Genomic DNA, 20,934 nt, shown 5'->3' on the forward strand with positions numbered 1-20,934 from the left:
AAAGGTCTTGGATTCCTGGTTGTCTTCAAATTATCTGCTGTATTCGTTTACAGGAGAAGAGATCATCCATGAAACAGAAGATAGTATTAAGTAAGTGGAAATATCACCAATAAACAGTAGCACCTTTAGACGATGACGTAATCAGTGAACAGCACATCGTATTTTCTAGGTCGGGCAAAACGGATAAACTTTCAAATGAAAAACAGATGAGAAAGATGAAAGATGACGGATCACTTAAAATTCAATGTGGAGTACGTGATTTTTTTATTTTACTGATTTTGCTTTTGATTTTTTTGATTAATTGATTTTTTTTATTTAATTGATTTTTTTTATTTTGACTTTTGATTTTGTTTTTGATCTGTCTGATTTTATTTTGATTTTTTTTTTAATTTTATTGATTTTTCTGATTTTAGCTCTGATTTGGAAAAAAAAGTGTATACATGATTTTCCCGAGTCTTTTACTCCTCGAATGACATTCTCTAGAGCTATACGTGGAGAATCAAGAGGACCTGCTTGGTGTTACCCTGAGTATCAAAAGGTTGAGTTTTCAAAAACATATTAACCTCTGAGGACCAAGTAAAAAATTGTATCGCGCATGTGTCAATCTAATCACTGTAGAAAGAACCAAAGATGAAGAACAAAGATTACCATATTAATATCTAGCAGACTGTATCAGTATGCAGTTTACTATTGACGAATTCCCCAGAAACCTCCAAGTGTAATTGAAATGAGCTTCTTTCAATAAAAGAAATCTTCTACATGATTCCCAAATGTATAACAGTAATTACTAAAGTATTAATTATGGTAATGTTACTTCAATGGAATCGAAATAAGAGACAAATCTTATGTTATTATTATTATCTATCATTGGCTCTTTATAAAACTCTCTGTAAAGCCCGAATCACTAGATCCGCGGCCTTTATCGAAAGTGAAGTAAGTTTTGGTAGGATTCCTACCGAAAGCATCCACCGAAGGGGGACTTCAAAATATCTGTTCTGAAAGCACATTCCAGCTGGATATGGCGGTCTGTGGGTCTGTTCTTAGTGAACTAAAGAAAAAAGTCTGCTGGGAAAATATGATCTGTTCTGTCGGTGTTTTTTTACACTTTTGGCAAAAACGTGACATTAAATCTTCTAAAAAACGGTTTTTCTTGAATAAAATGAATTTGAACGAGCATTTTGGGATGAAATCTTCCAAAAAGGTGTAACACACGAGCTTAGAACCTTTCGTTTTGGTCCCAGGAGCGAAGAAGGATCCAATATTCCAAAATATTAGATTTTAAGAATTTTGGAATTATGAGAGTTAAGTGGCTCTTGGATTGATTCTGATGGTCTGAACTTGTTACATGATCTCTATATTTTATGAAACAATGATGAAGAGCACTTTTGGATCCGAAATTCCATCCGAAAAACATCTCTGAACTTGAACAATTATAAAAGATGCATTTCATCGTTAAAATGGACTGATCACAATCTAAAATTAATCAAAAGTCACTTCACTTAACTTTAACATTTTTAGATACCAAAAAGTGCGGTTTCGCGAGCGTTTTGAGATTAAAAATTTCATTTTAAAGTGGTGAACCTACCCCAATTATGGCTGGCCGCATGTAGCAAAATTCAATACTTTTATTTTTATTCAATATCCATATTTATATTCAATTTTCTATATTTATATTCAATTTTCTATATTCATGTTCAATTATTTCATATTTTCATTCAATAATTATTGTCAATAAAAAAGTATTTGCCAATAAAAAAAATATTTGCCAATAAAAAAAATATTGCCAATAAAAAAAGTATTGCCAATAAAAAAATGTTGCCAATAAAAAAGTATTGCCAATAAAAAAAGTATTGCCAATGAAAAAAATATTGCCAATAAAAAAGTATTGGCAGTAAAAAATTATTGCCAATAAATTTTCTCATTCAATAAGTTTTCAGTAAAGGTTGAATGAAGGTCTCCACAATAGATATATCACGTGATCACTTAAGGAATTCGTGATTGTTTACTTGGAACCTCAGCCATACAACAATGATTACCGAGTTTATGTATTTGCACTTTCGAGGACGGTAGAGTGACTGAAGCGATTTGAATAACCCGCAATTCCGCCCCGCAAAATCGAGGACGGTAAAAGTGCTGATTTACCGTCGTCCTCAGCTGGTCAGGATCTACTCAAATTAGAACCTTACCGTCTCCGTCGCTGAAAAACACACATATAAACTCGGTATTGAAAAGCACACAGCGCGCTAGATAAAGCGTAATAAAATGCGATCTTGTTTTACCCTCTTGGCAGGCTATAAGATATAAAAGAACTACCTGTTTTTTGCACTGTACTGGTGCTGGCTGTCTGAACAGCATTACCTACTGCACTGGGGGAGACAGATACTTACCCCTGGAGGGTCAAGAAAAGTACCCAATCTAAACTGTTAAATTGCATTACAGAAGGTTATCAAGCAAGTTTACCAACAGCCCAACAGCCAACCAGCCAACCTCCTTCAGTCCTTTTCTCAAGTTTTGCTTTGCAAGAAACTCACATGTTTATTTTTCGTGCGAAAGAATCACGAATTATATCACGTGACCGGTGTAAAAAATGTTGAAATGTTGTCACGTGATTTTTTTGAAGAGACAAAATACATTCAACGTTTGCTAAAAACTTATTGAATGAGAAAAAAATTATTGGCAATAATTTTTTTATTGGCAATATTTTTTTTATTGGCAATATTTTTTTATTGACAATATTTTTTTTATTGGCAATATCTTTTTTATTGGCAATAATTTTTTTTATTGGCAATATTTTTTTATTTGCAATATTTTTTTTATTGGCAATAATTATTGAATGGAAATATGAAATAATTGAACATGAATATAGAAAATTGAATATAAATATAGAAAATTGAATATAAATATGGATATTGAATAAAAATAAAAAAGTATTGAATTTTGCTACATGCGGCCAGCCATATTGGGGCTCTATCTGAGCTTATTTTAGGTCATTAACGTAACAACATATCATGCATAACGTAAAAAATCAGTTTAGAGCCTTGTAGGATATTTCATTCCAGACTAAGACGCTCATTTCGGATAAGGCAAAGTATATTACTTTCAATGAAGGATTTGAGAATCCTTAGATGCTCTATTCTATTGGAAAATCTTATTTTCGTGTTCTTAAGAGACTAAACCTTCCAAATAGTTAAATTTGAACTACTTAATATCAAATAAACATACTACAGTCTTCAGTTTAAAAAGGCTTGAACTCAAAGAAAAATTAGGAATAAGTGATCCCCAACTGCTCCCAGCTGGAAGATTTTTTTAGGAATAGAAAATACATAAATGCTCCATCCTGCCAGATTTCAGTTCTAAAGCCCCATTAGATCAAAAGTTATTGCTCATGGAATCCATAATCCATTTTCATTATGGAATCGTTTAATCCTACGTGCTCCTAACTTTAAGAGGCTATAAGTACTGGTTTAGTTTCTCTAGAACGCTCGGGAAAAATGGAATAGAATCTTCAATCCTTTGCCGATCCCCTGATATCATATTAAGAAAGGGTGCATTTTGTATTTATTTTAAAACCTTTAAACTCAGGCAAGTTACGGCCTGTGCAAAAAATTCGATAAGCCGTGACGGCCAGTTGTTCCACCCCTTTTTATGGGAAGATTTTTCGTTATTTTAACTCTTCATATTAATACCTTTCCAAAAAGTCCTGGGCCAAAAATTCTGTTTCAGACATTTTCGGAAATTTAAAGCAAAACACTTTTTGCTGACGTCAGCAAAAATTTGAAATACTAATATCTCCTGGATTATTTATTGAAATGAGCCCAAATTTTGAACGAAGGTAGGGTTAATAAATGTCCTTCATTTCCAAAAAAAAATTTCAAAAAACTGATGACGTCAGCACTAATCAGCAATTTTCGTTTTTTCTGACAAAATGCTGACGTCATCAATTTTTTGAAAATTTTTTTTTGGAAATAAAAGATATTTATAAACTCCACCTTCGTACCAAATTTCAGTTCATTTGGATAAATATTCTAGGAGTTATTAGCAATTTCAATTTTTGCTGACGTCAGCAAAAAGTGTTTTTCCGTAATTTTCCCAAAATGGCTGAAACAGAATTTTCCTATAAATTGATGACGTCAGCATTTTTTGAGGAAAAAAGAAAATTGCTGATTTTTGCTGACGTCATCAATTTTTTGAGATATATTTTTTTGAAACGAGAGATATTTTTAAACGCCCTACCTTCGTACCAAATTTGAGCTCATTTGGATAAATATTCAATAGTTATTAGCAGTTTCAATTTTTGCTGACGTCAGCAAAAACTGTTTTTCCCTAATTTTACCAAAATGGCTGAAACACAATTTTTGGCCCAGGACTTTTTGAAAAGGCATTAATATGACGAGTGAGAAAAACCAAAAAAATTTCCCGAAAAGGGGGTGGAGCAACTGGCCGTCACGCATTATTTGATTCGTTAATTTTTGCACAGGCCGTAACTTGCCTGAGAAAAAACTTCACGTTTTTGCCAAAAGTGTAAAAAACACCGACTTAAACTACTGAAAATTGGGACCAGGCTGGAAAAATATAATCTGTTCTTATCTTATGAAAAAATAGTTTGATATCCAAAAATTAAGGCGTCTAAGAATTTCCTATCTGTTCTGAGGGATTTTCAAATAAGTCTTTGAGATCTGTTCTTTTCCTTCTGAATGTGGTTGCCTGCTGGAGTGGCAGAAAACGTTTTTCATTAGTATAATTTAAGACCCCCCCTTACGGCTTGAAGCCGTTAAAGAAGGATTCTCGAATGTCGAAGGCCCCTTAATATGTATGTCCTGGAAATTGTTGATCTGTTCGCACAAATATTTAAACTGCTAGCTGGAAATTAAGTTTCTGTTCTTAAAGTCCTTCAATGTCGAGCTGGAATTTAGCGATCTGTTCTTATAAGATTTTGTCAGTTCTGGTAGATAAGAACAGTTAACTTGCATAAACTCAGTCACCTGGTAATTTCGTACATGTTCATTCCGAAAGTTTTTTTACCTCCTAGCTTGAAAATATAATAACTGTTCTGAAGTAAAAATTCGGAGAAATCTATCCAGTTGGCAATAAGAATAGATTTTCGCAAATTTTATTTAGGTCGGTGGCTGCTTCTGTCCTCCTACCACCAAAGAAATCACGTGACAACAAGCAATTTCACTGGTTTGAGAGATGCAATTTGCAAAATAGCGTTTGCCGCCTACTTTTTTTTATCTCGCGCTCCGAGAACAATTAAAATGCTAGATCCAATCCATCGGCACGAAATTTAAAAAGTCAAATTTTTTTCGGGCTTTACAGATCTGTGGTTTAGGGGGGATGATGTGTTGGGTGTTTCAAACCCCCGAAAAAATGTTTCAAATATTTGCGCGGGGAAAGTAATAATGGTGGCTGCTAACTATGTACTGCGAACAGAGATCTTAGAAAAGTGCAGTGCAAGTGGTCTGGTGGTGGGCATACAAACATGAAACTGCACACTGAGACGGTGGACGCAAGGAGTTATGACAACTGAATAAGCAACTCATAAAAAGGGATGTAAGTGATCATTCTCTCTCAGTTGTTTCAAACAACACACAGTGAATTCACTTTATTTCCTAGAGCTCTAGGTACTAGAGACCAGACCCGATCAGTCGAACAAATCGAACCGATTTTTTAATCGAACTAATCGAACCTGATCGAACCTAATCGAACGATTAGAGTTCGATTAATCGAACTAATCGAACTTTCAGATTTTCCTTAAAATTGTGAGTGTTCGATTAAGTTCGATTAAGTTCGATTAAGTTCGAGTTTGTTCGATTAGTTCGATCAAGATATAGTTCGATTAGTTCGATTATATTTAATGGTTCGATTAGTTCGATTAGATTTAATTGTTCGATAGTGGTTTCTTTGTTTTCGAGCGTGTTCCTACGTTTAATTTTTCTTCCAAATCCAATCCGATGTTTGATTGAAAAGCACGTGGGTGGGATCGCTAACTTATCGGACTTAATAGAACTAATGACTTGTCAAGTTATCGAACTACTCTTGGGTATCTAATAGACGGGAGGGTTGAAAAAGCGGGGTGGGTGGAAAAAATTTCAAAACTTAATAAGCGGGGGAGGGGTTGGAATAAGAATGTCCTGGGTGGAAAATTTTCGAAAAAATAATTAGCGGGGGTACCGTAGGACGGGGTGAATCGGATAGAATTGGAAGGTTTTGAAATTGCCTCTTCCCGACGAGACCTACCACCTATATACCGCAGAACTTGACGAGTGGGGTCTAATTCGCGAGTTTTAAAATTTTGATTAGTGTGCGCTATGAAAAGTGTTGGTTGAATGCACGATAGAAAGTGCAATGTAAGAAAATGAAACGTCTCTGAAAGGTCTGACTACATTAGCTAAATCCAAGTTTGTTTTTTATCTAACACTTGCGTTTCGTTCCAGAGAAAATGAAAAGGGAGAAGTAAATAAATGATTAAAAAAGAAGAGCATTAGAGAAACTGGACAACTTACGAAAATATCAAATTTTCATCGAAGCATCGACCGATAGAGTCAACAAACACATGGTCGTTAGTTATATGGTCGTTATATTCCGCGGTTACAGAAATATATCATACCCAGCAGGTGCGTATTTCTTTTAATCCCAGAAGAGTCTAGCATACCCACAGCTCTGTTTCACATTCACAGGCTAGGTTAGGTTAATAGAAAATTCGCCCGAAAAAAAACAGTGTACATATCCCGTTGTTTTACGGACGTTATAAAAGAACATTGTTTTGACGTTTAGCGTCCATAGAATACCCCTGTCTCAAGTATCCACTGGACTTCTACTAATGCCCCATGAAAAGCTAACTTTTTCCAGTTTCGCAGCGATACTGGGTGTATTATAGCTGAGCCGATAAAAAGAGTAGAGAAATTAACCTGATCATCGTATATTTTTGTTTTCCCGTTATTTCAGGTGGTACTGAACAATCTTAGATACTTGAGAGAGGGAGAAGATTATCAATAACGCTCTGGTTAACTCTAAGATTTGTCGACAAAATGATAAGAGAAAGCGTATGATACACCCCTGTATCAGTGACCCGGTCACAGATCCTGTCCGATGGAAACCGGTGAAAAAATTACAAAGAATGACCTAACTCTAACACGTTCACAGTCAAGCCATTTTCAGAAATTTGACTTCATTGAATTTCATCGAAAGTTTGACTTTCAGAGGCTCCGGTGGCCTTGGTTCTGCTTTAAGTGTGTACAAATTGCCTACCGATCGACGCAGAATTTAAGGAAGATTCCAAAAATACAAAAACGAAGCAAGCTAAAGTATATGTATCAAAGGTTATGGCCCTTGGAGAACTGTCGGTATTTTGACACCTCTACTGCAACAAGGTCAACCCGGTCAAAATCGAAAAAATATTATTAATGAATTCTAGGAATAATGCTTAAAAGTGAATTTTTCCGTACTCCAGCGAGTATTAAGAGATTACAAATACAGACTCGGTGTGTGTGACGTTTTACTTGTTTCATAACTTCTCCGATGGTCGATTTCAAATTTTCACTGAGTTACTGAGACAGGGGTATTACGGTGGCACTTAAAGAATTCAGAACCAGCGTGGAATCGCCATGAACACAAATACAGGAGACAGTATTAATTCTATATGGTATTCAATGCTCAGATGCATAGTATACTCGTAGTTGGCAGCAAACTTTTTAAGATCTTATTTGGAAAATATGTACTTTTTGTTCTTTTCTTAGCGAAAGAAAATACTTTATAACATTGTCTCTCTCAGTGCCCGGTGAGAACTTTTATACCCTATGGGAAAATGAAGGATAAAAAAATGGTAAGGAATATAGAAAATAAAAATTTATCGGGTTCTTAAATGTCTGGGGCATATTTTCTCACCGGGCCGATTATTTATTGCCAATTGTTCCACTAGGAAGGGGATCCACCGTGTCATACTTTTTTGCCCCTTTTTCCAATTTCCGCTTGCAGAAATATTTGCACCCCTGTCTCAGAGTCAGAGATGATTTAAGCCAGGGGATGCGAGACCTCCGAGAGAATGAACAGCATATGAACGAACGGGAAATTATGTCTTGCTTCATACTGTACCATGTCTAATTATCAAGCCTTTAGAAATAATCCCTTTCGTCAAAGACATTTTCTAGAAAGGACGAGAGATCGAGGCGTCCATTTCTTTAATAAACGTTTTTATCCTGTTGTAAAGTGTTTGTAGCCTTACCCTTCCCACTATCTTCTTCTGGAAAATAATACATAACATATAAACTCCTAAATTATCACTATACAAAATATACAAAGACATTGTATTCACGTGAACAACAATGAACAATGAGTGACTATTAACATTTGAACATTTATTCCTAGCTACTCTGAACACTAACAAGCCTCTTGGGATAGTCAGGCAGCAATTAAAAATGACATAATGACGGCATTTGATATTTTTTAATTATTCAATAATTTCTCGGTTCCGTATCACTTAACAACGCCTTCAACTTGGGGCGCAAATGGGCGATTCGCGTTTTAACGCGAACAATTTTCCGCCCTAACTTTAGAATGAAAATACGAAGAATAGACATTGTTTTTCGTTTAGTGAACCAAAGATTGTGTACAACTGGCTTTCGTAGAACACAATGCCAAAGGAATCTCCAATCACGGTCACTTCATTATTTCTTATTCGGCATCTCAAAAAAGGGTCCGAAAATCAGAAGGTTTTCTTCTTCAATTTCCGAAGAACATGTTCCAAATCTTCGAAGCCATATTTTTCAGATAGCTTGATCGATCAGTGAACGGCATCTGAAAACAGAATGGAAAAAGACATCGTCAGTGAAGTATGAGAGGCGATTAAACAAATTATCCGATTCACCCCGGGTATCCGATTCACCCCGTCCTACGGTACGAGAGTAGTCGCTGATTTAACCTATCGCACTAATCGGACCTAATCGAACCAATCACTTGTCAAGTTGTCGAACCAATCGAACTTAGTAGAACTAATCGAACTAATGAATTGTCAAGTTATCGAACTAATCGAACTAGTCACTAGTTTAACTTATCACACTAATCAAACCTAATCGAACTAACTGGTCAAGTTGCCGAACTGATCGAACTAATCCGTAGTAAACCAATCGAACTAATCGAAATTAATAGAACTAATCGAACTAATCACCTGACGACTCATCGAACTAATCGAACTCGAGTTTTATCAAAAATTGTGAGTGTTCGATTAGGTTCGATTAAGTTCGATAATCGAACTCTAATCGTTCGATTAGGTTCGATCAGGTTCGATTAGTTCGATTAAAAAATCGGTTCGATTAGTTCGACTGATCGGGTCTGGTAGAGACAGGACACCTACCCGTCCTGTATTTTTATAACATATAATCTGATGTATATAGGACCGGTATGACCTGTGAGGCAGATTTCTGCCTCAAAGAATTTACAGTGGGAAATTCGAATTTAGCGCTCAATTACTAAAATAAAAACCAAATTTTGGAACTTGCGCTTTCTCTAAAAGAAAGCGTGACCAGTAACTTAGGTGCCGTGGCTAGTGGATTGCTAAAAGCGTAGTCGTCTAAGAAAAAACATTCTTTTTAGAATCTTCCTTACAATCTAGTTTTTCTATTTATAAAAAGTAGATTGCTGACACGTGTGTGGAAAGGAATTTCGGCATGACTGATCCTTTTGTTTCGATAATAACATCAAAGCTACAATCCAGAAGATTTTTCAAATTTTAATTTTTTTTTCAAAACCTATCCTATCTTGTAGAGCTTTGAAAAGAAAAGAAAATGAGAGGTCAAAGGCCTCCAGAGGATGTGGTTGTAAAGATATTCAAATTTCAGTGTCAAAAATTTGACTAAAAATGTCAAAAAAAAGGTTAGGAAAATAGCTTGGAAAAATTCAAAAAATGTGTCAAAAAAGAAAAAAAGAAATTTTCCAGTCATGCTTCTTCAATTTTGCATATCTCTTTTTCTAGTGTAGCTAGCTAGAGACCTGAAATTTGGAGGGAGAATTCTTTGATGGTGTTAGAATATTATTATATAAAAATATTTGTAAAATATTTAGTATATTTATCAAAATAATGAAAGATATATCCGGTTAGTGTAAAACGCAGGTCACAGGTCGCAGGTCACAGGTTGCAGGTCACAGGTCAACAAAGTGCAGACCGGAAAAAAAAATAAGATCATAACATATACATAACATAACATCAATACGTAGCGCATTAAATTACAAAAAAGTAATACATGCTATTTAGATTTTATAAAATGACAATTGAATAGAATAACAACCTATTTTGACATAGTGACACTTACTTACAAAAATAATGACAAAATCATAAAATATGATGCAAAAGCACGAAAAATATTTATTATACAAAATGTGATGTGGATGGTGGGAATGGATATAAAATGGCACCAAACAGAAGCTTGCAAGGACCCTAAGAGAGTGGTTTTAGAAGGATGGAACTAATTAATTATTCAGTTATTATTTTAATGTCTTAATGACAATTTTTGACAAAAATATTAATAGAATCATAAAATATGATGCAAGAACAGACAAAAAAACGAAAAATATTTATAATACAGAATGTGATGTAGATAGTGTGAATGGATATAAAACGGCACCAATCAGAAGCTTGTGAGGTCCTTAAGAGAGTGGTTTTAGAAGGATGAAACTAATTAATTATTCAATTGTCAATTTAATGACTTAATGACAATTTTTGACAAAAATATTGACAGAATTACAAAATATCATGTCTTACAAGAGAAAAACACCAAAAATATTCAGCATGCCGAATGTGATGATAACAATATGGCTGGATATAAAATTACACCAATCAGAAGCTCGTGAGTTCTCTGAGAAGGTAGTTTTAGAGCGATTTGTTTTATTGTATGTAACCATCATATAACATTACAAACATTACAATATGTAATATACCTGTTATACGTATAATATGGTTTCAAATATTTTCTGGTCTGGGTTATACACGGCGCAAACCGCGAAAGATCGATAAAAGCACATGGTTAAATTTTGATGTTTGAAATGGTTTTATATGGATGAAATTGCTTGAGAATTATGTTTTTGATAATTCTTTGTGTTTTCCAAACATTTTCCTCTGCAATGACATTGATTAGAGTTAACCTGTCATCACTGACCTGTGACCTGCGACCTGTGACCTGTGACCTGCGTTTTACACTAACCGAGATATATCTTTCTTTGAAAAAAGAAGACATTGCATTGTTTTATTTTTGTTTTTGAAGAAAATTAGCTTGCAAAAGGTTGAAATGAGTCAAAAAAGGTGGTAGGACCCATTTTCAAGGGGCCTCTGGAAATGGAGGAACAAAAACTTATGAATAAAGAACAAGTTTTTCTGAAAGGAGAAACCCCAAATGAAAAGAAAATCCATTTCAGCAGAAATAAAAACTTTTTTTTGGGACATTCCCATGCAAAAGAAGCAAAAAAGTGAAAAAAACTACATGAAAATGAAAGAATTAGAATTAGCGATGGTGATTTTTGAATTCCTCACCCTTTTTCTGATAAACATACAAAGTTTCAGCCTTCAAATACGTTTTCCTCCGTTTCCAGACACATTTGTTCATCGATAGTTGGAAATTTTTTTTCTCCCGTCGGCAAACAATTTTCAAAATTTTGCAAAACGTTCGGCATTTTACCAATTTGCCGTCTAGCCTGTGTCCACAGTGTTATATACCGCTGGAAAGCAGATCAAGGGCTTTCATTTAGTAAAAAATGGAACGCTTTAGCAAACATAGAAAAAAAGTTCGAAGGGTTCAAAGTTCACGGAAAAATGAAACATTTGGTTTAACGTCAACGAAAGTTGCATGACTTCTGGAGTCGCTATCAAAGCGGGAATTAATTTTCTTCTCGGTTCTTTCTTTCCTTTTTCTTTCTTATCAGTTCAGGCTTTCTCTCACTACTTTCAAAGCGTGGTTAGCTCAAGCGGTTAAATCGTCTGTCTGAGTTCAATTCCAAAATTAAAAAAAGAAAATTGAAGAATTGAAAAATTGGACACCCATCGGAATCGAACTCGGAGCATATGAGACAGACGATCTAACCGCTAGAGCTAACCACGCTTTGAGAGTGGGGAGGGAAAACGTGAACTTATAAGAAATAAAAAGGAAAGAAAGAAACGAGAAGAAAATTAATTACCGTTTTGATGTTATTATCGAAACAAAAGGATCAGTCATGCCGAAATTCCTTTCCTCCACACGTAGAAAAACTAGATTGTAAGGAAGATTCTAAAAAAAAATAGCTGTTTTCTTAGACGACTACGTTTAAAGTTTCAAAAATAAAGAAAAAATTCAAAATGTCCATGACCAACTTTTTTATATGTTTCCTAGTCAAGTTGAGGTTGCTGATTCCAAATTTGAATGTTACCAAGCTTGTAAACCCGCAGTTTTTGCGTAATTTGCGATTTTTGGGTTTTCAGGCAAAATTCTAAGCCCTAAAAATTCATTTTTGGGGGGTCTTCAAAATCAAAAAAGACCTATATACCACATGATAGAGCTCTTCAAACGAGCAAAAAAATATTTTACATCAAATTCTCAACTTCTCTTGATCAAAAGTTATAGACGTTTTTGTGGTCAAAAAATGATAGAAAACACAAAACGCATAATATGCATAATTTATGCAAAATTATAACACTTTTTGACAACAAAAACGCCCATAACTTTTGATCAAGAAAAGTTGAGCCTTTGATGTAATACATTTTTTTGCTCAGTTGGAAGAGCTCTAGGTCTTTTTTGATTTTGAAGACCCCCCAAAAATCACGAATTTTTAGGGCTTACAATTTTGCCTGAAAACGCAGAAAATTGCAAATTACTCAAAAAATGCGGGTTTTCAAGCTTGGTAACATTTAAATTCCAAATCAGCACCCTCAAATTGAGTTGGAAACATATCAAAAAGTTGGTCACAAACATTTTGAAAAAAAGTGAAACGTTTTTGGGTCACTGGCCACGACCTAATTTAAAGAATAACAAAATTTGATTGGCTATTTTTCAACCGTTATTAGGATCTGGGAAATTCAAACTCTCAGCCCATACCATGCTATATATTTCTCCAGGCTAACCCCGGCCGCGCCAGCAAGAATCAATTCTTTGAAAGCACCAAAAACGGCGGATGAAATCTAGCCTTCTCCTTGTGATAGGCGTTTATCATGTTTTTATTGGTTGAGGGAAAGTACAGTAATGTGGAGTAATTAGTTATTCAAGAGACTGTTGGGTTCGCCAAAACATCTATTACCAGTTAGGGGTTAGAGTAGTAGCTCCAAAAAAGCACTTTTTTGTGATTTTCTCTTAATATATAGTCTGGTCTGTAGTATGTATTCACACTTTGATTTTCATCTTTTTGGTATTAATACTAATTTAGGGGTCTACTCATCACACAGCTACCATCAGATGATTAAAATTTTTGTGGATTAGCTTTGGTGATTTTTCACAAATAGGTTGTTCGCCTTGAAATTAGTCATGATTGAAAATCATTCCTTGTGTAAATATTAATCATCATTTTTTTACATACAAAACTTTTTCTTCAATTGTGACCCTCGTGCATTCTAGGTTGATTTTCTTATAGTTATTAAGGTTTGGATTAAAAATTGAACCAAAGGGAAAATTAACAAGTTCATCTTATTTGTTTCCCATCTTATACTGAAGACTTGCAGATTTACTGAAGACAACTGAGAGCAATAATGGATACTGTTGAATCAATGGAAAAATCGCCAGCTAGAAATGGCCCTTTAAGCAATAGGATTGTGCATTTTGATTTGAAAGGTGCTCCACCCAAAATAAGTTATTTATTGGAATTGATTCCACTAGTCAGGCAATGGGGTGCTACTGGAATCTTGGTTGAATATGAAGATATGTTTCCTTACAAAAACAAACTCAGTGTTCTCTCAAAACCGTTTGCCTATAGCTCAGACGACTTGAAACTTTTGCAAGAAGCTACAAAGTCGGAAGGGATGGATTATATTCCTTTACTTCAATCCTTTGGACACGTTGAATTTATTCTAAAGCATCATCAGTTTGAGCATCTCCGTGAGGCATCAATAAATCCAATGTCGTTATGTCCAAAGCATGAGGAATCATTACCACTGATTGAGGAAATAGTGGACCAGTTTATGCAAGAACATCCTGATATTGAGTACCTTCATATCGGTGGTGATGAAGTATTTTGCATCAATGTTTGCAAAAAGTGTGTTGATTCTCGAGACTCGATACCAAAACTCTATTTGAGTCATATGGAGCCATTGATTTTGCTTATCCAAAACAAGTTCCCAACTTTAAAGCTTTTTGTATGGGATGATATGTTTAGAGAATTTTCTGTGCAAGAGCTTGAAGAGCTAAGCCCTCAGATAATTCCTATGGTCTGGTCATATGTAGACTATCTGGACTCCCAATTTCCAAATGATATGTGGAGACGATACGGAAGTGTATTCGAGGAAATTTGGATAGCTACTTCTTTTAAAGGTTCTTCAGGACCTACTTGTGATCTTGTACCTATTCAGCATCATGTAAACAACCATTTGTCATGGTTTAACCTGATTGAGAGTTTTGACCAAGAATTAAAAGTAAAGATCAAAGGAGTTGCTGTAACAGGTTGGTCACGGTATGATCATTTTGCAACATTATGTGAATTGCTACCAGCAGCTTTTCCATGTTTAGTTTTATGTTTACAAGTATTAAGACAAGGGTCCTTTACTAGGACTCTGCACGAGAACGTTTCAAAATCTCTTGGCTATGTAAATGCAATTCCATTATCTGGATATTTTAATGAGAATGGAACTGGTAATTTTCCTGGTTCAGAACTAATTGGATACATCTGTCAGCTTGAGTTTGCCAAGCGACAACTGTTAGTTCTACAAGAACGATCAGATGGTTGGATGGATGATTGGCACACAGAAGTGACACAGGAGGTCAATCTTGGACATATTGATTTCATTTATAACCTTGTAACACAAATTATTCAGCTCTATGAATCCATCCGGGGCCCAATTCAAGAATGTTTGTCCACATATTTCTATGAAGAAACTGCACTGGAAGTTGTAAAATCAAAGATTGATAGCAAATTGAAAGTGATTAATCTTATAATGGACAAAGTACAAACTGTCAAATCATTCAAAGATAAACAATTGACCCAGTCTTAGATTTTATGCATCAATAATCTTTTGAAGTTATCCAGTATTAAAAAGTTTTTTTTTCATCAATTCATAAGCACACTAGGCAATAGAGTGAATACCTATTACTTTTGGGGCTTTTTTGTACAGCTTATCAATATTGTCTATACAAAAGCTCTCTAATTTTGGACTTACTAAAGGGGTATTTTGAATATTTTCATTACGCATAAACTATCAGAAAGGCATTTCTCCAGTCATTTGTATTACATTTTACACTTTTATATTTAAAAGTTTACATTTTTTTAATTTTGTTTTTGCTACTTCTATTAGTGATCAGACTTATTTTTGTTTTTAGGTTGAAGAATTTTAAAACTGAAAATTTAGATTTGTATAATAAAAAGGATTGGTATTAAAAATGACAACTAAGTATTATAACAAGAGTATTATATCAAACATTGGTCTTGTTGTTCATATTCTAGAAAATGTCTGATTGTTGAAAAGATGACTTTGAAAAATCCTCCTTCTTATAAAATCTTATTCTATAAGAAAACTATAAGTCTGTGTTTATCAACCCTATTCATCTGGAAAAAAGTTTATCTTGGCTTGGATCAGTAGTGGAGAAAGCATCCTTCCCCTGCCCGAAGATTGGAGAAGGAGCTTTCGAAACGTAGCCGAAAGTGATCTAGGCCACGGAAATCTCTATTCATTGCTACAACAAAGTTTCAAATCAATGTTCAATCTCTACAGAATTCATTTTGTTTGTTACTAAGAAGTTTTTGATGATGTCTTTAAAATATTGTTTATTCTACTATCAGATATAAGAAAATGAGAGAATATAAGATAAATGATGGATCCTAGCGCTTATGAAAGTTTACTAACAAATGAAAACACAAAGGTAAGAACACTACCTTATTGGAACTAATATTTGCGGTCTAAAAAAAATTGGAAAAATAGCATTTCGCAGGTTTTAATTTTTGCGGTTTTGCCCTTTTTTGGACAAATCTTTTCATTTTTCTAGGGCTTTTTCAAGTTTTTCAATGAAAAACCGCAAAAAGCGCTAAGATTAATTCCTGCAAAAATAAGTTCCAATAACTTATTTATGTTTTTTACATCACTCTACTATTCTAAATGGATAGAATATACAAGATTGATTTAAAAGAATTAGTAAAGACATTCATTTCCTGATATAGAAAGGAGACACAACTATAGGCTGACAAAGCAGAACAAAGGGTACATTGCTTTGTTTGAAAATGCTGTGTAAGCGGAATAGCCAGTTTTGTTTTGATGTAATCGCGCATGCGTAAACTCTAAGTTTAATTTTTGGAGTATGTTGGAAATCGCGTGGCATGACACAAATGGTAGGAGATAACGTTAAATGATGCCTTATCAATGTTCTTTTAAATGGATGATTAATATCAACATTTTTTATTTTTTTTTGTCAGAGTGTTCTCAAGAAGCATGATAACAAAGGAACAGAAGGTATGTATTGTTTCTGGCAGTGTTGAATTCTTGAACCCATTTGAAATATTTCGCTTAGAAAGGTTTCGTTTTTGAATAAGAGTGGTATAGTTTGCTTACTCATCAATTTTAATTTACAAGGTTTTTCATATTGGATTGGCACAGATGTGGAGCAAGATTGGTCAGAAAGAGGAAAGTAAAAACATCTTTTTGCTTACAGATCAGCATAATATGACAATAGGCAAACACTGTCCTGATATGAAATATGTGTCTGAAACGGGAACATTTGTGTAAAATAAAGCCTTTTTTAAAAGATCAAAAATTGCTAAGAGTGCTATTATGTTGTCATGTTATAATTATTGTTCTCAATTTATAGACTACACAATAAATGATTATCGTAAAAAATGTAGTCAATTGGAATTAAGACTTGCAGAGGAATCGAGTAACTACAATTTAGAGGTAGGAACAATTAAATTTATAAGAAGTGAATCAAAAGGACATGTTGTAAAGGAAACAAAATATTTTTAAGGTCAGGGAGGGGATATTATTAGGGCTTTATCAGAAAATCTTTAATTCGTATCCATTCATTCATACCATGTGTGATAAAAAAGGGAGACAATGAGGACACCATGCACAAAGTTCAGTTTATCTTTTAAAGTTAAATTTGGGACAGACTCTTTTAGAACCCCCTATCTAAGCAGATTGAGATTATCTTGAAAATTTTGAAAAAAGCATGCTGATGATTTTGCGTCAGAAACGTTTTTCATATGGTGGTAAAGTTTTCTTCAGATTCATTTTATTAACCAGCACTGCTTGTTTTTTATTTTCCAATACAGATCGGGAAGTTGCACGAGAAGATCAGTAAGATTCAGTCCTCTTTTGAGAAAAATGAATTAATCCGACAAAAATTGGAATATGAACTGACAGTTTCTCAACAAGAGACAAACAAAGAAAAGCGAAAGAGAGCTGAAGACCAAAAGAACTTTAAATATGAAATTGAACAATTACAAGGTGAGTGGTTTTTTATTATATACTGTAGATTTTTCGAAGTTATTCCTATTTTTCTAAGTGTGGGAAGGATTGCAATTGCTTTGATAAATTCTTTATGAATTTGCGCTACTGTAGCTTTTGAGTATTTTACGATAAATTTTCCGCAGGTTTTGAATAATGCAGATCAGCTTTTCTGCAAAATCTTTAGCTATTACAGTAGGGACTTTATCATCGCTACTCAGCCATTCCACAAAACAGTGGAATAGCCATTCCACAAAACAGTGGAATAAATTGGATTTGAGAACAATTATTTTTTTCTTTATAAATTAGGGATTTTATATGAGACAATTCCTGAGCACTCTCAAAATTTTCCTATTGCTAGTTGAGAATTCCTGAGAATTCCCAGGAATTCCTGCTGTGCTTTGGTATTAAAACAGTTTAATCAATTATTTTGTTATTTTGTCTTTTTTTAACAGTACATATCACCAGCCTGCAATCGAAGTTAGAATATTCTGAATCAGAGCTATCAGAAGTTAAACAGGAATATGAATTAAGACTCTTCAAGGATGAAGAGAATTTGAAAAAAGTTGAAGGTTCTGTCAGACAGGTGAAAAAAGAAAATGAAGTCATTTATCAAGAAAAACTGGCTGCTGAACAGTTGATCATTGTATGGAAAAAGTGAGTGATCCTTTTTCACATTTTCTATGGCTTGACGAGATAACATGCTTTTCATATTATAAGAAGAGGCTTTTTTCTGACAAAACCAAAGAGAAAGATAAAAAATTCAACCTCAGGCCTTACAAAAAGGTATAAAATAGTGCTGAATTATTATTAAGGACATTTCTAAACTTGAAAATCTGCCCTATTAATATGGAAATATGATATGTACTAGTAATCTCATGGTTATGAGGGAAATTCTGGATAAATTTCCCGAGGTCAATTTTGAAATTTTTTGAAATTTCCCGAGTGCAACGAGGGAAATTTAAAACATTTCGAAATTTGACCGAGGGTAATTTATCCAGAATTTCACGAAAACAAGCATGGGATTCCTGGTTAATCTCATGGTTTGGGTTGAAATTCTAGCAATTCTGAAAGACGTCAATTTTACACTGGAAATCAATCTGAAACTTTAAAAAGAGGTCTGAAAAAAGTCATAGAAGCGCGAATGGAGTTTTAATTGAATAATATTCCATTTAATTAAGCCTTCGAAGTTAGTAAGAAATTTGAAAAAGGTGATGAATTTCCAAACGATGGACATTTCACTTTCGCGGGAAATTACAAAATCTAGGAGGGAAATTACAAAAGCTAGAAGGGAAATTACAAGTTCGCGGGAAATTACAAATTAACGTAAGCTAAAACGTCAATCGAATTTCAATCAACCATGAGATTAGGTGTTAAACAAGGTTTTACTTCTTTCTCTCAATAATATTTTTCAATTTTTTAGCAAACACGAAGAGGTGCTTGAAAAATGTCAAGTAATCGAGAGTAAGTTTATCACCTTATTAAATTCATTAAACTTTTATTTTCCTGCACTTACTACAGTAAATGTTCTTCTTTAGGTAGCGCCTTCTTAAGATTTCTCTTTTAAGGGCTCTGACCATAGTCCAAAAATTGATTTTGGTATTTGAACATAAAAGTTATATTTCAGGTTCCTTAACACTTTTAACAAAGACTTGCCTTTATAAATTGCTTTTTAATCGAATCCCTTAAGAGTAATTAAGAATTTAATTGCAAAAATGACGTTATGAACTTTAAAAAGATGTTGATAATATGTTGCATCACCCTCTTTCACAAAAAGTGCTCAGTTTTAATGGGTAATTGACTTTTTTGTTTCAAAATTTCTTTACACTGTCCGCAAAGAATTGAACTATTTTAAATTTTGCGGAAAATTTTTCTAAAAAGATGTGTCAAAAGTTATGACTGTTTTTTAAGCAAAATCCAGATGAAAAATTGATGAAAACCACTATTTTGAAGATTTCGAAACAAAGAAGCATTTACAAAATTTTTCCGCCAAAATTTTTATTGTTCGGTAAAAGATACACCATCTACTGCAAAAAAATTTTCAAAATGTTTTTTCCTCGCCGAAACTAAGCTCTTCAAAGTTGAAATACTCTTCCTTGCAAAAGTCTTCATTTTCTTCTTCATCAAATTTTTTCAATGCAATTTTTGAATTTTCAGATTCAGGAATAGTTTGTCTAACAGAAAATGTATAACATGCCATAGTTTTGTTGGTTACATCAGTCAGAAAACACATTTTAAACACGGCAATTATGAAAAATTCACTATGGTCAGAGCCCTTAAAGAGAAATAAAGTGCCTAAAGTTGTAAGTGTTAAAGGTTACCTTAAAAAGTATTTAAAAATAGTGACACGGCTTTCTCATTTTAACGAATTGTATTCTTAAATAGTGCATCTACATAATATTTCCTCATTTTCCTTTAGCTTCTTGGCTAAATATGACCCCGCCAAATAAATAAATATGTCTGCCTTTTAAATCGATCATTTTTGCGGACAATCCAATACAAAAGTTGTACTTACAATTTTTTTTTTATATTTCGTGAGCCCCAAATGCTTGCAAAACTAGTGATATTTTTTTCTACTGTACAATTATTTAGTAGGTCATCAATCGCTGATTATTTTTTAACGTTCTATGTGTTTTTGTAGAACAATTTCAAGATCAATCTTTCACTATACAAAAATTGCTCAAAGAAGGTGAATACGCAACAACTTTGGAAAGTGAATTAGTAGGAAAGATGAAGGTTGGTCATTATTTTTTGCTCTAGCCATCAAGAAGCAGCATAATAGTTAATAGCTTTTTTTACAACGACGGTTCGAACAACTTATTTGATTATTTAACCTTTTGGGTCTGCCATTTTATGCGATCTTTAACTAAATTTCGTTTGGCTCAACACTGCTTGGAAAAAAGATATGATTTTTCTGGAAAAAAAAAGAATTTATTTGTCTTTTGGTAGTTAACTTCAATAACATAGATATGAAATCCCATCTGGCACAAAACGTTATTTGAACGTCCATGTAACAATATACGGATGTTAGGGACGTAGGAAGGACGTTGTAATGACGTTTTTTTTGCCAGCTGGGATATAATTTCATTTGTTTCAGCATCTGCAAGATCACATCCAAAATGTCGAAGAAAATATTCAAGCCGAACGCGCAGCACATTTAGAAACGAAATTCAATACTGAAGTTGTGCAAGTAAGCTTATACTATCGGGTACCTAAAAGCGTCCCCCCGCTAATAAATGTTTCAAAAATTTTCAACCCAGGACATTCTTATTCTAACCCACCCCGCTTACCTTATCGGGGAAAACTTCGTCGGGGAAAAGTGACGAAATTTCGGCCAAGTGACG

The 20,934-nt window shown here is 33.9% G+C and overlaps 2 protein-coding genes across 2 annotated transcripts in view; both read left to right on the forward strand.

Annotated features, from left to right (window-relative positions):
- Nucleotides 1–5,476: 5,476 nt before the first annotated feature.
- LOC136811439 (hexosaminidase D-like) lies at nucleotides 5,477–15,548 on the forward strand. Its single transcript, XM_067068045.1, has 2 exons — nucleotides 5,477–5,550; nucleotides 13,662–15,548. The coding sequence occupies exon 2, from the start codon at nucleotides 13,697–13,699 to the stop codon at nucleotides 15,149–15,151; it is 1,455 nt and encodes a 484-aa protein (XP_066924146.1). The 5' UTR covers nucleotides 5,477–5,550; nucleotides 13,662–13,696; the 3' UTR covers nucleotides 15,152–15,548.
- Nucleotides 15,549–15,930: 382 nt separating this feature from the next.
- Nucleotides 15,931–20,934, forward strand: part of LOC136811448 (coiled-coil domain-containing protein 171-like) — a 45,778-nt gene continuing 40,774 nt past the window's right edge. Inside the window, exons 1-8 of the mRNA XM_067068056.1 lie at nucleotides 15,931–16,016; nucleotides 16,564–16,600; nucleotides 16,956–17,038; nucleotides 17,416–17,590; nucleotides 18,046–18,247; nucleotides 19,014–19,054; nucleotides 20,232–20,326; nucleotides 20,688–20,780. Of these exons, the coding sequence (XP_066924157.1) occupies nucleotides 15,966–16,016; nucleotides 16,564–16,600; nucleotides 16,956–17,038; nucleotides 17,416–17,590; nucleotides 18,046–18,247; nucleotides 19,014–19,054; nucleotides 20,232–20,326; nucleotides 20,688–20,780 (777 nt within the window). The 5' untranslated portion in view covers nucleotides 15,931–15,965. The remainder of the gene's footprint in view (nucleotides 16,017–16,563; nucleotides 16,601–16,955; nucleotides 17,039–17,415; nucleotides 17,591–18,045; nucleotides 18,248–19,013; nucleotides 19,055–20,231; nucleotides 20,327–20,687; nucleotides 20,781–20,934) is intronic.

The sequence above is a fragment of the Clytia hemisphaerica genome, unplaced genomic scaffold (genome assembly GCF_902728285.1).
Source record: "Clytia hemisphaerica strain Z4C2 unplaced genomic scaffold, Clytia hemisphaerica genome assembly, whole genome shotgun sequence".
Classification (NCBI taxonomy): Eukaryota; Metazoa; Cnidaria; class Hydrozoa; order Leptothecata; family Clytiidae; genus Clytia; species Clytia hemisphaerica.

What these genes read in the sequence shown, in the direction of transcription:
- LOC136811439 (XM_067068045.1), top strand. Translation starts at nt 13,697, where the DNA reads ATGGATACTGTTGAATCAATGGAAAAATCGCCAGCTAGAAATGGCCCT.